The following is a 13,662-nucleotide window of genomic DNA, read 5'->3' as shown; positions in this document are numbered from 1 at the left end:
TTTTTTTTGCTATAAACCTACTGCATGGGAAAATATTTTCTCAACATCGTCTCTCTGAGATTTCCTGTAAAAACAATTATATATGAAAGCATTGCTTCTCTGTGTATGCCATATATGCACTTCAAACAGAAAAACTGCACTAAAATAACCTCAGGCACTGCTGCTATGCAATCAAACTTTATTTGTTGCGAAGAATCAGTTGACACATGGTTAAACTTTTAATACACCCAGTTACAGCAGTTTAGGCAAAGCACAAAGCAGGTAGCAAATGTAAAGAGACTTTTTGTGACGTTGGTTTGTCACAGGTTTTGATAATGGAGTGTGAGATCTGAGCAACAACAACTCTAAATGAATAAACTTTTATATGGAGGTTTGGAGTGAGATCTCATGACTCATAATTCAATCGTTCTCGTCTGCAGCACCAGAGATAGTGATGGTACGTTCTTGTGTGTCGCTTTGAAAGGTGTCCTCGTCTGTCTTAACTGTTCTGCAACCAAAGAGAGATGGGAATTAGCTTCTACAACAACATTAAGAAACGGAAAAAGTATTGTTTTGTAATGTTGTGTTGGAGTGGTGTACTTGTACCTAATGAGGATGGTCTTTCTCTCCGTCATCTCCACAGCCTGCTCGTGAGTGAACTCCTCCAGGGACTCGTGATGGTTGTGGTCAACTGTTGTGCTGCTCGAGAGCATCTTCTCAGAGGCAGCTGAGCTCACTGCTCCACTGTGGGCTGCTGCTGCCCCAAAAACATCGCTGACCATTGCTGCGCTCACGCTCATGAGAGACAGACCGCTCACCATACTGGACAAGCGACTGTCTTCTCCCTCTATCAGCTTCCTGTAAAACCACAGGTAAATCAAACAGGGTTAGACATGGGTAAAGTTGCCAAGAATTCTGAACTATGTGTATATGGCAAAGTGATAACTATTTTAATCACCATATTATGGAAGCCCATTTATACCATGGGATAAAAAAGATGACAATTAGTGACTTTTTATTTCAGTTTCCCACAATTTTGACAAAAAAAGTCAGAATTGTGAGAAATAAACTTACAGTTCTGAGAAAAAAGTCTGAAATTTGCAATTGCGAGAGAAAAGTTGGAATTGTTACCATTTTTATTTTAATTTCATGAAAACAAAAATTGCAAGATGTAAACTTAGAATTCTTAGGGAAATAGACAGAATTTCTAGATTTAAACTTGTAGTTCTGAGCAGAAAAGTCAGAATTATTAGATATAAACATACAGTTGCGAGAAAACAGTCAATATTGTAAGATAAAAAAGTTGCAATTAACTTTTTAATTGATTAATTCCTTGTTGAGAAAAAAAACTGCAAGATGTAAACTCAGAATTATGAAAGGGAAAAAGTTAAACTGCAAAATTTGAACTCAGAATTGCCAGAAAAAAAGTCACAGTTCTGACTTTTTTCTTAGAATTGAGTTTTTATCTTGGAACTCTGAGGTTATTTTTTCTCAAATCTGAGTTAACATTTGAAAAAAAAAAAAAAAGTCAAAATTGTGAGATATTATGTATTGTTTGTTGGAGTGGATGAGGTGTGATGGCAGCCCTGCAGTACCTGTATGTGGTGATTTCAATCTCCAGCGACATCTTAACGTTGAGCAGATCCTGGTATTCTCTCAGTAGAAGTGCAATCTTCCCCTTAATAGACTTCAGTTCCTCCTTTAGAGTGTCAATACGGATCTATGACACATGATTTAGTGAGATCCTCAAATCAATTTACAGCATTCATAAAAGAGTAGACAAAATGTAGCTGGATGACCTAAATGTCCATCAATATTCCGATATACGCATATGATGGACACTTGAATATAATAGAATAGAATATATTTTATTGTCCTATTTCTGGGAAATTCATCTTGGACTCCATGACCTGGCCAGAACACAATACAGTTATCATAACACAGTACAAATGATCAATAATTTATGCATAAACAAATATATTACAAAAAAACTACAGTATTATCCATCCAGTTTCTATGCACTATTTACTAGCCATTAGTCTAGAGAAGAGGATTTGTGAATAAAAGTGTAGCAAAGAAACTATGCTGTTATAGGTCCAGAAAACATGTTTTTTTAAAAGTTGTCAAGTAATTACTTTTAAAAAATAAGTACATACTTAGTATGTGATTTTGGACGCAGCCAATGTGACATGTTCTCTCTGCAATGAAGGGGGTGTGGCTTTACCTGTAGCTCCTCCTCCTCTTTCTTGTGTCTCTCCTGTGCTTCCTTTATCTGGAGCAGCAGTGCTTCATTCCTGTTCTTAAGAGCGTCCAGTTCTCTCTGTTTATTCTGAATCTGAAAACACACTAGCATTATCAGTCTTAATTTATAAGGCAGTACAGTTTGGTGCTTTTTTTAAATGAAGCACAGGACACAAAAACTGTCCACATCCCACACCTCTCTCTTGTAAGCTGTGATTTCCTCTCTGACGCTCCTCGCTGTTTCCACGTGCCGTGATGTTGCTTTGTTTAGATCTTGAAACTTTGCTTTATACCAAGCATCCATCTCCTAGTGAACACCGGTCGGGAAAAACATGAGCATATGTTAACAAAACAGTTAAGTTTGAGGGATATTGAGGTTTATTTTTTTGTCCCTTCCTGATTACCTGCAGGTTTTGAGCGGCAATACTGTCATATTGAGCCTGGATCTGTTTGAGGGCAGATGCCAGATCGGGCAAAGAGAAGGCCACATCTACTTTAGCCACTGATCCATAAATCTGAGCCATCAGCTCCTCGATTTCCTGACATACAGAAAATGTAGTTAAATCAAAACTTTTTAATTATTAACTATATTAATGCAATTAAATACCCAGTGATTGGCAATAAAATCATATAACAATTCAATTCAACCCTGATTATATTACCAGCACATTTAAAAACAAAATTGTACATTTGGCACACTGTAAACATTTTTTTCTTCTTTAGGTTTTTAAGAAAAACTAAATTAATCTAAAATTATATTAAAATGACTTTAAAAAAATGTAGTTAAATCTTATATAACTTAAAAATAAAGTTGTAAGTAGTTTAGTTTTTTGATATGGTAATGGAAAAACATATGTTGCCATGACTTTTATATTTTATAAATATAATTATATTATATTCTATAACATTTTGATGCGATTTATAATATTAAATAATATTATTTTGAAATGCACCTTTTTGTGAATCCTCTGCAGGAACTCAAGCTCCACTTCCAGGTTTTCCAGCCGTTTTTCCAAGGCAATTCGGGCGGATGTGGCTGCATCTACATCCTAGTAGACAGAGAGAGTTTGAGCCCCAATCATTGTGTGAAACCAAGTTATGTTACACTTTCTGTATTACATTGAACCTTACCGGTCTGAAGGCTTCAATTTCAAACTCTGCCTTTTTCCTGGCCTCCACAGCCTCCTCGTATTTCACCTTCACCATTTCCAGCTGACCTGCCATGGCATCCTTTGCTGCTACTGCCAGATCCTACAAAAGCAAATGTAGAAAGTAATGATCAAGTTATGGTCTAAATGTGTAAGCGAGTAAGTCATAATGGCCCTGTGGTCATCCCTCACCCGCTGGACTTTCATCTGGTCAGCAATCCTCCTCAGCTCCCTCAGCTGGTCCTCATAGAGCAGTCGCAGACCGGATGGCTTCACATGGTGGCTCTTAATGCCATCGATTTCTGCCTCCAGCAGCTTGTTGCTCTGCTCCAGAGAGCGCACCTGTAACAAGCACACTCACACTCACAGGCTGCTCTTCAAAGCAGGGAAAGCAAAAGGAGAAGATGGAGAAGTGTCTTACTTTCTCGATGTATACAGCCAGGCGGTCATTGAGGACGACCATCTCCTTTTTCTCACTGGTGCGTGTGCTGAGGAAAGCCTGGTTCTCAGCGGCTGCAGCGTCCAGGTCCACTGCGCCTCCAGCTAGCCCCAAACCCATGCCCAGACACAACGCTCCCATACTCACACTGCTGTACAAAGACACAAAACATATATTTACAATACTAATTATAGTAAAACTTAATATTTATTTGCATATTACAAAATACAAACTATTTGACAAAATTAATGATTAAATATAACAATAATGGAAAATTATTATTATTATTATTATTATTATATTTTAGTCTATTTTAGCTAGTGTTATTGAAATATCATTGATATAATATTTTGAATTTTTATATTTCTAGCTTTGTCTGTTTAGTCAAAGTTTTAATAATTTTGTGTTTTTGCCATTTGTAGTACTTTTTTTAATAGGTTTTAATTTTAGTTTATTTAGTTTTACTTATTTGACTTCAACTTAAACTAAAAAAAAAAAGTGAGAACTGTTACCCAGGCAGCTAGATAAAATAAAATAACAATTATTTTATGTTATTTAAAGTAATCAATATGTAATTTTAGTTTTAGGCCTAGTTTTCTTAGTACACCTAAAGAAAGCAAAATTTGAAATGTTTTAGCTGAAATAAAATTAGTGATGATATTATATAATAGGCTACTTTATTATGAGGCCTACCTGGTCATGCGTGATTTGCGGGTCCCGGAGAGCGCCCTGCGGGAGCAGCTGGCAGAGCGGTGGCGCACTGCTCCTCGGGTGGGTGAAGGGCTGGAGACCCGCACCTGAAGCGTGGAAGCGGAGCTCAGGCCACCCTCGAAGTGACGGCGGTAGGAAGACATCCTGTCTGGGCTGTGACTCATGGTAAAGCTGGTGGTTCCTCTACAGAAGCGTTGTGTCCCATTCCTGATGACGGGGCTTTATACCTGCTGTCCTGTCCGGAGGAGGAATGTCAAACCTCAGTCTGACACAGAGTCAGTTATCTGACGGGACACCGCGAAGAGATGCACCGCGGTAAAAATAGACGAGTGAGCTCTCCTGATGAAGATGGCAAGCCTGAGAGTCTCATTAATGAAATTCTCTGCTAAAAACATGGAGACTGAAAGTAGCCTACCGTATCAAAGAAGGGCATGCTGGTATAGCTATAATCGTTACAGAGTCACTGTAGGCTATTCTGTTCAGGAAACAAACAAGCAAACAAACGCATAAGTACATAGCACTATAACTATTATATAGGCCTGCATATCTTATAAAAGTGCCATGAGTTAAATTCTAATTTAATAGTTAAATTCTATTATTTACCATATTTGTTATAATATGGCTCTTTTTTATTAAAGTATATGTTATGCAGTATTGTATTATATTCTATTTATTATTTAAAGTTGATTATCATCTTTTAAATTTTCATATGTAGTTGGGTTATTCTGTTCTATTCTATTTTATTCTATTCTATTATGATTTACATTGTCATTTACATTTACATTGTCATATCATGAGCTATATATTGTATTATATAGTTTTAAATAATAAAAATAACAATAATAACAACAACAACAACAGTATACAATTATATTATCTACAATAATTATATAAAATTATTTCTTTATATTATACTATATTGTATTATATTAAATTAGTACAACAATTATGTAATATGAGTTCTTTGTCATATTATTTTACTATTTAATTATTATTTAAGTTGATATTATATAAACTTGTCATATAAACTTGGATTATATTATTTTACAATAATTTTATGTCATGCGCTATATATTATATTTTATATTATATAGTTTTATATAATAACAACAGTAACATTTTATTATCTCAATATCTAAATATTTATATTATATTATATTATATTATATTATATTATATTATATTATATTATATTATATTATATTATATTATATTATGCCTTTTTAATAGCAGATGGCCTATACGTTTATTTGTATGAAAAAAGAAGAACGCAGGACTCGATCCGGAACTGATGCGTAAATGTGTTTCCTCCCGGATCATTTTAATGAGCACATTGAAATTCTACGGAGTGTTTTTGGTGTGGCGCTTCTCATCTGATTAGATCAGAGTATCGTCTTATCTTAACATATTTTAACATCACATTGAGGCTTAATTTTCTACCTCAGTCACCTCAAGATGGCAGGGAACTTCTGGCAGAGCTCGCATTAGTAAGTAGAGACGCGTTTGACGGCATAAATCGAGAACATTAAAGCGGTTTCTAGAGGTTTTGCTGTTGCTGCGAAGCTGTACGAGAAATAAAAACATTACAATTCATGGATTTGCCAGATTAAAGCAAAATATTTACCAAATATCGGTTAATGCCGTGTTAATGAATAGATACTAGAATAAATGCATTTTATTCTCTGAACAGTATAAATATTTCGATTATTAGCTTTAGCCGGCTGGCTAGTGTCTCTGGACTGAAGAAACCATAGAGAAATTGAATTTACCAATTATGAGCATAAATGTGGGTTATTCACGGCACGAGTTCATTGTCATCTTTTTAACTGATTTTAGGATTTTCAATTATTAAAATTATTGTGATGTTTTGATGCTTGTATGAAGTTTGGATATTAGGAGTATATAAAAGATGCTGCTGAGTTGGTTTTTATGTTATTTTTTTAATGATTTCTGAATTTGAAGTGTCTGATGTTTGTTCTCATCAGTCTGCAGTGGGTTCTGGACAAACAAGATCTGATGAAGGAGAGACAGAAAGATCTCAAGTTCCTCACAGAGGAGGAATATTGGAAGCTACAGATATTTTTTGCCAATGGTTTGGAGATTATTTGTTTATAAATATAAATACACCCCTGTTCTGAATGAATACGTTAATGCAGATTTCCAGGTTAAATTCACCTGCGTTGTATTTAAAATTGATTTTTTTTTTAAGTATATGTTAATTCAAAGTCTAAAGGAATACATTTTGTCTATAAAACACTTTAAATAGTTTAATTTGTCATCTTGTGGCAGTGATTCAAGCTTTGGGGGAACACTTGAAACTCAGGCAGCAGGTCATTGCCACGGCAACGGTGTACTTTAAGCGTTTCTACGCCAGGTGAGTGGGTCGTTGCCTTGGTTTCACTCTTCACTTCCTCTGTAAAAATGTATACTTGTCTTCTGGATTGATGGCCATTTTCAAGTACACTTGCATGAAAGTAAAAGAAAGCACTTGGCTTGTTTCCAGATACTCTCTGAAGAGCATAGACCCTGTGCTGATGGCCCCCACATGTGTGTTTCTTGCCTCTAAAGTAGAGGTAAACTGTCTCAATATGGCAATTTCTGCTGAAAGATGCATACATTCAAATCTTAATGAAATCAAATTCTGTTCTTAACAGGAATTTGGTGTTGTTTCGAACACACGCCTTATTTCAGCAGCAACGTCTGTTTGTAAGTCAACTCATCAAACAGTTTCAGATATTACTTCAGATATTACATCTTCCATAGTGTTTTTGTTTTCCAGTACAAATGTCTACACACGCTTAAATTAAGATTAGTGTTGTCAAATCGATTAATCTCATCTGATATAATATATGTTTGTTTACAAAATATGTCTATACGGACCTGTACACTGTACAGTACACATACATGCATATATTTAAGAAATATATGTAATATATATTTATATTTATAATTTAAATATAAATAAGAGTTTGTGTGTGTATAGATAGATGGATATTTGTACGCAAACATATTTTTTTAAACACAAGCTTTTATTTTTATATGCAGTTTATCGTGATTAAACGATTAAACAGCACTACTTGAGATACAAATGTAAAATGGAAAAACTGAACAAAATTAAGTTTATGCTTAAAACCAGAAGTATTTGTCAGTGGGGAATGAAAACCAGTTTTCCCTTTGAATGAAGTCAATTTCTAATCCCTTGGAAGATATTTGTCCTGGTTAATAAACTCACTTCATTTTGATCAGTTTTACTGTAAACAAGACTTTTTATCTTCTGTCACTCTTTTTTTTTTTTTTTTTTTTTTGCGGTTTGATGATCAGACAGTGTAGTAAAAGTTATTTTCATGTATAAATGAATGACAAATCTTTTTGGAGGTTGTATTTTTGTATAAGTGTTGCAGCCCATCGTGTGCTCTCTGGACATTTACGTTTACGTATTAGCCTACATTCTCTTCAGTTTATTCCTTAAACTTTATTGACTTGGTCTTATAAAGCACTTGAGCCTTACATTTACCTTTATGAGACCTAGAGAAACCCTGCAAGTATTAATCAACATTTACTTAAACTTTTAACCATATAACCACATAATGACCAAATATCCTCACTATCAGTACGGTTTAGGAATCCCAGATCACAAAAAGCATGCTAACTTGTCTTCTTCATGTGACCTTTTCATACTAATATGGAATAAATACATCTTTTTCTTTTTGTTACAGTGAAAACAAGGTTCTCTTATGCCTTTCCAAAGGAGTTTCCCTTCAGAATGAACCATGTGAGTCAAACGTCTGTGCGAGTGTGAGCCTTGATATTTCTTACTGAGAAGAGTTCCAGCGGAAAGAATGACTTTGCTTCATATCAGGATTTTGGAAATCTGACAGCGTCACTAGAGCTCAAGATAATAAGTTCTTGTAACTGTCTGATTCATATGACGGAAACGCTGGCTGAGAGGCTGAGATTGTGTGTGTGTGTGTATGGTGATGATGCAGCCTTCTGTCACATCTTAAGTGTAACCAAGTTTCAGGAGTGACATTCCTCACACTCACGACACCTTCGTAGGAAAGTCTCATTATGGTGATAAATGACTGTTGGTTTTTGGCAGCTCATGTCTCGGGCTGGTGATAAGTGCGGCTATTTTTTAGGAAACATCTCAGAGGTCTGGTGGAATGTTTATGGATCATCGTAATGGGAAAGATGATAATTAGTGCACATAACATGTTAGCTAGCACATTAGATCTCACAGTGAACTCATGCTTCTCTCTCTGTCTAGATCTTGGAGTGCGAGTTCTACTTACTGGAGCTTATGGTTGGTATTGATTCATCTCCTTTAGGTTGTTTGTTTTTGGCATCTGTTCATGGATGTTTGGTTTGGTTTCAGGACTGCTGTCTGATCGTGTACCACCCTTACAGACCGTTACTGCAGTATGTGCAGGACATGGGTCAGGAGGACATGCTGCTGCCGCTGGCTTGGTGAGGAGCGTGTGCCTTCAGACGGCATGAAAACACACAGCCACTGTTCATTGTGCTTTATAAGTCTGTTAGAGCCGTCCAAGTGGGTGGTAAAGAAAAAGTTTAAATATGAACTTTATGTTTAGAAGTTTGATATGACACTTGCTTCTGAATCTGTGCATCTGTCTCTGTCCGCCCTGTTTTCAGTGTAAGAGCCATTTGTAACATGAATGTGTGAGGCGTCCAGTGTCATGTGCTTCCAGCAGTGCTATTTTAGTATTATTAGTCACTGCTGTATTCGCTTTTATTTTTTTTTACATTTTAATTTTAGTTCTTTTATTTTTCTTTTATTGTGTGCTTTTGCCATTTTTATTAGATTAATACAATATTAGTGCTTCAACTTAAACTTATTTGAGTAAGTTACTAAGACAACATAACTAATCTTCATTAGGTAAGTTTTTCATCTAATATTTTAGTTTTATTTTAGCCTCATTTTATTAAGCAAATTTTTTTTAATTTAAGTTAAAGACAATCCTGGCTTCCAGTTATTTGAATTGAACAAAAAAAAAAAAAAAAAAAAATTTCAATGTTGCTTGACATTGCAAACTACATTTTTTCATCATATTATTTTAATTATAATCACATTGGTTAGTTTGACCATTTACTGCATGGTTATTATAGTTGATATAGAAATAGAAAGAGTTAATAAACTGATATAATAATAAATATGATATACTGATATAATTATAAACTGATAATAAATTATTATTTTTGTATTTCAGCTAGTTGCCAAGCCAGCATTTCTCTTTTTAATTTAGTGTAACTTGATGTATAAAAATAACAAAAAATGAATAAAAACTATAGCAATATAAACAAACAAAAAATGACAGATGCACAACAAAGTTTCTAAAGTGTTTAGATGAAAGCTGCAAATCTAAAAAAAAAAACTGATTTAAAATATTGATAAAAACTATAATACATCTCAATCTTTTGATTTCTTCTATTTATTTACCAGTAGCAGCTAATGAATCATAAGTATTGCACATTTACAGAAAATAGCATGCTTCTGTGTTGCAAAGTAAGCTGAAACATGAGTGAACATGAGTGTCCTGTGAATGTGTGCAGGAGGATAGTGAACGACACCTACAGGACAGACCTTTGTCTGCTTTATCCTCCGTTCATGATAGCACTGGGTAAGAACAAACCTCCTACACTGAATCCAGAAGGTCCTATGCTTGCAAACAAGCAGATGATCTGAATAACTGTATAACAACTTGACACGTCACATATACAGTACAGACCAAAAGTTTGGACACACCTTCTCATTCAAAGAGTTTTCTTTATTTTCATGACTATGAAAATTGTAGATTCACATTGAAGGCATCAAAACTATGAATTAACACATGTGGAATTATATGTGGAATTATATACATAACAAAAAAGTGTGAAACAACTGAAAATATGTCATATTCTAGGTTCTTCAAAGTAGCCACCTTTTGCTTTGATTACTGCTTTGCACACTCTTGGCATTCTCTTGATGAGCTTCAAGAGGTAGTCACCTGAAATGGTCTTCCAACAGTCTTGAAGGAGTTCCCCGAGAGATGCTTAGCACTTGTTGGCCCTTCAGCTCACCCCTAAACCATCTCGATTGGGTTCAGGTCCGGTGACTGTGGAGGCCAGGTCATCTGGCGCAGCACCCCATCACTCTCCTTCTTGGTCAAATAGCCCTTGATGCCTTCAGTGTGACTCTACAATTTTATAGTCATGAAAATAAAAAAAACTCTTTGAATGAGAAGGTGTGTCCAAACTTTTGGTCTGTACTGTACACACTGGGAGCAGAGTTACAGATTCTGTCCCCTTCCTCCTCCTCCAGCCTGCCTGCATGTGGCCTGTGTGGTGCAGCAGAAAGATGCCAGGCAGTGGTTCGCTGAGCTGTCTGTTGACATGGACAAGGTAACACATGTTCAGCTGAAAAATAAATGAATGAGTGCTGTGTACATTAACACTGAAGCTTTTCTGGCACAGATCCTGGAGATCATCAGGGTGATTCTGAAACTCTATGAACAGTGGAAGAACTTTGATGATAGGAAGGAAATGGCTACTGTGCTCAACAAGGTGCCCAAACCCAAACCCCCTCCTAACAGGTACGACAGACATTCCTCACTTATCAAAATCACACAAAACTATATGTATTTATATGGAAACGGCCTGGGGTGCTTATTTCACCACTGCAAAGAGAATCAATGAAAAGTGGCTAATTTTATTACTTTTTATTTACATAAGCTCCTTCTGTCCATATCAATGCATAAGGTCTTTGCCCTGCCAATGCAACATTTTCAATTAAAATTTTAAATTAAAAGTTAAATAAAAAGTTTTTCTTCCAATATTTATTTTTTATTTTATATGTACTTCGATTGCCAATGTTTTTTTTTTTTTTTTTTAGAAAAGTAGAAAAAAGTCCTTTATTAAAGCATGCCTTATATATAAAGAATTTTTATTTCATTTGTAGTTTTAGTAATTTTAGTATTGACATTTATTTAGGTTAGTTGCCATTGCCAAGGCAGTATTTGTAAATTTAGTTTGTATTTTATTTCAGCTTTATTTTTATTTTTTTCCTCACCTCACCTCTGTGCCTGTATTTTCTTGCTTTTCGTACAACAGTGAGACTGACCAGAGCTCAAACGGGAGTCAGAACAGCTCGTACAGTCAGTCCTAGAGCGGCCCCTGCTGGAGGACCTGAGGCGGAGCGATTCAGAGAGGCAAACACAGCACATCCTGGCACATCTGATCGCTGCTTTTCACAAGCACATCGTTTTATGACTGGGAAAATCGATTCCTGGCACACACATCCTCTCTTTCCCTTCCTCTGGGTTTTTCTAGCAATCAGAGCAGATAGAATGATGCCACATCCTTGCTTCCTTCCACCAATCAGAGCAGCCCGTGTCAGAATTGTTCACCAATCGGAAATCTGCTTTGATGTAAGAGTTTCTTGCCAAGCTTAAGGCTATAGTCTTGAATGTTAGACACACACACACACACACACACACACACATACACATATACAAACGCACCTCATTGGGTATCTGCTTGATTAAGAGGGGTGCTGTTTTCCCAGATCTTGTTAGTCGATGGTCCTGACTTCCTTGAAAAGTCCCATGAAGCTTTCTGTCAGTGGACGCTCTTTGGGAACTAAGAAAACTTGATTTTTTTTCTGTCTGAGAGCGATGAAGAGAGAGTGTGTGAGTTAATTGCAAATGTATTTGTATGCGTGCCTCTCGTTGACCATATCACAGTTTGTATTCCTCAGGGAAACAGATCAGTCCTCTTTACAAAGTGGCTGTCTGTAAACTGATTGGCCACAGGGCTATGTGACGGCGATCTTTTGAACCCTCGTACTGTGTAATCAAATCCTGATTGGATATATCCCGTCTGTGTGGATGTGAGTTAGAATGCACAAGTGACACGGATAGTTGAGTTGATCACTCAAACTGCATTGTAAATATGCTTTCCATATATAGCCCTTGACTTTTTTTTTTATCATTTTCCTCTTATTATAAATTTAGTGTATGATTATGCTATATGTGTACTTGCCATAACCCAAATGCTGTGTTTTGCCTTCATTCTGTTATGTTGAACTGATGTCTCTGTATAGCTGCAGCACACTGAAGCATCCATCACATTTAATGGAGGAAAGCCAGTATTTTGAGGGTCTGCATCTTGGGTGTGGTTATCAAGTCCCTCACTTCCCATTATCTGCATCTCCACTGAAGTCATTAGTTTGAGGGACACATAATTAATTGTAGAAAGGCCTCAAAAGATTTTACAGGACTTACATGTTTGGCTCTGTTTTGAATGGCATTTTTGTTATTGGCTTTGTCTCTCACTGAGGTTCTTTGTTAAGATGTGCTTCAGGAGTGTTGCCTCATCTTTATTGAGTGAACTTACATAAATGTGGCCCCTCTCAGTCATGCAGTGTATGTATCATTTGCCTGTAAATATATTTGATGATGTGAGAGATGGGGAGGGTGAGAGGGCTTGGAGTGTTCTTATTCGTCTATAATGGAGCTCAGAAGCCTTATTGAATAAAGCTGCTGGTGAAAACAAAAAAACTTTTTTTTTTTTTTTTATCTGAAACTTATTTTAACTTTTGCATTAGCAACTACCTGAAACTTATTTAAGCTAGTTGCCAATTCAACATTTCTCAGTTGCGTTTAGTTTAATTTTATGTATGGGTGAATTTGGGTAAATTGGTAAACTTCTCTTTAAAATGACCAACAAATAGGTCCCAATCGTCATGAATTGACCTACTGAAATAACTAATAAAATTAAAAAAAAAAAAAAACTTATTTAGATTTATTTTAACAAAATAAATAATTAAAATATAAATAAAAGTGACAAAACACAAAATATATAAAAAAGTAAAATTAAAGTGAAGAAAAAAAATGTAAATAATAAAACAATTTAAATGTTTTCTTTCATTCTTTCTTTAAAATCTCAATGATATTACAACAACACTTATTTAAATAGTACACTACATAATGATCCTTTGTTCATGTGGTTATTTGCATTAAATTAATATTATGACCTTTTAAGAAATTGTTGTTACCAAACTGTTATGACAGCAGTGGATCTGACCAATGAGTGGAGAATCTGCGCGTTCGCCCCGCCCTCGCAGCATCAACAGCCCCGACCCTGGTG

The 13,662-nt window shown here is 35.6% G+C and overlaps 2 protein-coding genes across 4 annotated transcripts; one reads left to right on the top strand and one right to left on the bottom strand.

Moving 5' to 3' along the window:
• Positions 1-161: 161 nt before the first annotated feature.
• ngs (notochord granular surface) lies at positions 162-4,772 on the bottom strand. 3 transcript variants are annotated; one of them, XM_059510723.1, is made up of 11 exons: positions 4,501-4,772; positions 3,790-3,955; positions 3,561-3,710; positions 3,352-3,471; positions 3,174-3,269; positions 2,625-2,759; positions 2,417-2,527; positions 2,204-2,314; positions 1,575-1,699; positions 586-837; positions 162-487 (listed from the first exon to the last, which is right to left on the bottom strand). In XM_059510723.1, exons 1-11 carry the CDS (start codon positions 4,680-4,682, stop codon positions 400-402), a joined length of 1,536 nt encoding a protein of 511 aa, XP_059366706.1. In that variant the 5' UTR covers positions 4,683-4,772; the 3' UTR covers positions 162-399. The 3 variants fall into 3 exon arrangements, with proteins under 3 accessions (XP_059366706.1, XP_059366704.1, XP_059366707.1); XM_059510721.1 differs by having other exon boundaries at positions 3,790-3,958; positions 4,501-4,767; XM_059510724.1 differs by having other exon boundaries at positions 162-482; positions 3,790-3,958; positions 4,501-4,766.
• Positions 4,773-5,814: 1,042 nt separating this feature from the next.
• LOC132105541 (cyclin-C) lies at positions 5,815-12,651 on the top strand. Its single transcript, XM_059510719.1, has 12 exons — positions 5,815-6,005; positions 6,504-6,610; positions 6,808-6,892; positions 7,022-7,091; positions 7,173-7,224; positions 8,235-8,290; positions 8,786-8,821; positions 8,894-8,985; positions 10,090-10,157; positions 10,838-10,917; positions 10,990-11,108; positions 11,626-12,651. The coding sequence occupies exons 1-12, from the start codon at positions 5,974-5,976 to the stop codon at positions 11,678-11,680; spliced, it is 852 nt and encodes a 283-aa protein (XP_059366702.1). The 5' UTR covers positions 5,815-5,973; the 3' UTR covers positions 11,681-12,651.
• Positions 12,652-13,662: the final 1,011 nt, after the last annotated feature.

This window comes from Carassius carassius, chromosome 26, assembly GCF_963082965.1.
Source record: "Carassius carassius chromosome 26, fCarCar2.1, whole genome shotgun sequence".
NCBI lineage: Eukaryota > Metazoa > Chordata > Actinopteri > Cypriniformes > Cyprinidae > Carassius > Carassius carassius.
The sequence above is the reverse complement of the archived record's forward strand: the minus strand, read 5'-3'. Positions and strand labels throughout refer to the sequence as shown.